At 42.3% G+C, this 1972-nt stretch overlaps 1 protein-coding gene across 6 annotated transcripts in view; it reads left to right on the top strand.

Annotated features, from left to right (window-relative positions):
* LOC116069287 (ankyrin repeat domain-containing protein 26-like) overlaps positions 1-1972 on the top strand; it is a 107553-nt gene that overhangs the window by 76769 nt on the left and 28812 nt on the right. For all 6 annotated transcript variants that reach the window (XM_031339817.1, XM_031339818.1, XM_031339816.1 and 3 more), the window contains exon 25: positions 1067-1139. In XM_031339817.1, coding sequence (XP_031195677.1) covers positions 1067-1139 — 73 coding nt within the window. The remainder of the gene's footprint in view (positions 1-1066; positions 1140-1972) is intronic.

Raw genomic sequence — 1972 nt, 5'->3', positions numbered from 1 at the left:
CCCCACGTACGCCAACACTGATGCCTAGAGATCCACAAGCTGGCTTGTTCACCAGCTCTATGGACACAGCTGATAAAGGTAGACAGGCTCACCCTCTCCTCTGACATTACTGTTTCAGTCTAACAGCAGGACAGGAACTGAAACCCCAGTGGCAGCAAAGGGAGGCATCAGACGCAGGGTCTCTAGAGCTCGCCTTTTGCCCATTACCCAGATGTTGAGAAATAGCTTTCCCTGTACACTGTCAGGTTTCAGTTATTTATTTTTACTCCTAACTTGTAGTAAACACTTAAGTCAGCTAGACATGGTGGTGCACGCCTTTAGTCCCAGCTCCTGGGAGGCAGAGGCAGGGAGATTTTTGTGAGTTTGAGGCCAGCCTGGTCTACAAAGCTAATTCCAGGACAGCTAGGAAACTCTGTTTCTAAAAGTCAATGTAAAAAGAGTACTTAAGTTGCCTTTTTTTTTTTTCAGTAACACTCTAGGGCTGGTGAGGTGGCTCAGTGAGTGAGCATATTTGCCAAAAAGCCAGGTGACCATGTTAGATACCTGGACCTATGCAAACGGGTCAGGAGAGACCACACTCCACATGTACAGCATGGCAGCTTTACTATTACAATACTAAATTTTTTAATTTAAAAATAACTGCAAGCAATTATTTATATTAGTCTTAGTAATCAATAAAAGTATCAAAACATTATTTTATTAAGATTATTTTTGTCAAATACAATATGATATATCCACTGAAATATATTACAGAGGTAAGAAACAGGAGACATAAGGGATAGGTGTAGTTAATCCCAGAGGCAGGCAGATCTTTACAAGTTCAAGACCAACATGGTCTCATTACAAGTTCTAGGCCAGCTAAGGCTACATAATGAAACCTTGTCTCTAAATTAATTAATTATTAATTATCAGGAGATGTTAACCAGGGTGCCATTTGATGTAATCAGTTTTACCTAGAATTCTGCACATTTCTATTTACACATTTAAGTTTTAAACCACCACTTCTGTGTATTTACTACATGCTCTATAAATTTGGGGGATGTTTTGAAATAGTGCTATTTTACAGACAGAAACCCAAGTAAAAAAAATGGAAGAAGCTAGCTGTGGAAATGAACCTTGTGCGACAGCCTCAGACCAGGGTGAGTTACCCTGTCCTTGCCATGCATGAGTTCATCTGCTGCCAAGCGAAGCACGTTGGAAGGGCATGCACAAGGGGTCTGTATGAGCAGGGGGTCTCTGCTGCATGGACCCTATGCATGCATCCCTCAGCCCTGAGTCACAGAACTCGGAAGTGGTCAGGTTCTGGGCCCACAAGAGATGCCCTCCATACCATACTAGACAGAGATCCACTTCAAACTCCCAGCCAACGAACTTTTCAGACTCCTGCTGCACCCAATGGGAGAGGCATCTGAGGTGTGGTTCATCTTGCTATTGTAACCTTAGAAAGAACTCTACCTCCTCAAACCTCAACCCACTCTGTCACTAGGATGGTCTATTGTCCGAACTCCCCCTGGGGGTGTTACTTCGCACTGCTAAGTGCTTGCTCTCCCTGGCTCCTTTAGCTCTTCATGGCTTTCTCTTCTGCCCACTGTTCCTTCAACATGTGTAATTGTAATAGAACCTTGTGTTTTTCAGTAACTCCACAGAGGTCCTCTTGACCAAAATAAATTACACGTGTATAAAGTGTGCCCCGTGCCTAGGTGTCTGCATGTTTAAACACATATTTACCACCACTGTCAACATGGGTGTCAATAAATCTTTCCCTCACAGATGTTCCCTCAGTTGTCTTAAGAGTTCCCATTTTGCAAAGTACTTGAATTGTTCTCACTCACATCACCGTTACATGAGAGTTACAATGCCCAGTGTCTCTGTGTTTTTATATAGTAGTATCATGGGACCTTTACATTTCTACCATCCTAGTAAGTGGCTATTGCATATATCAACAACATGTGTATATATATATATATATATA

Source organism: Mastomys coucha, unplaced genomic scaffold, assembly GCF_008632895.1.
Source record: "Mastomys coucha isolate ucsf_1 unplaced genomic scaffold, UCSF_Mcou_1 pScaffold22, whole genome shotgun sequence".
NCBI lineage: Eukaryota > Metazoa > Chordata > Mammalia > Rodentia > Muridae > Mastomys > Mastomys coucha.
This window is presented reverse-complemented; position numbering and strand designations above follow the sequence as displayed.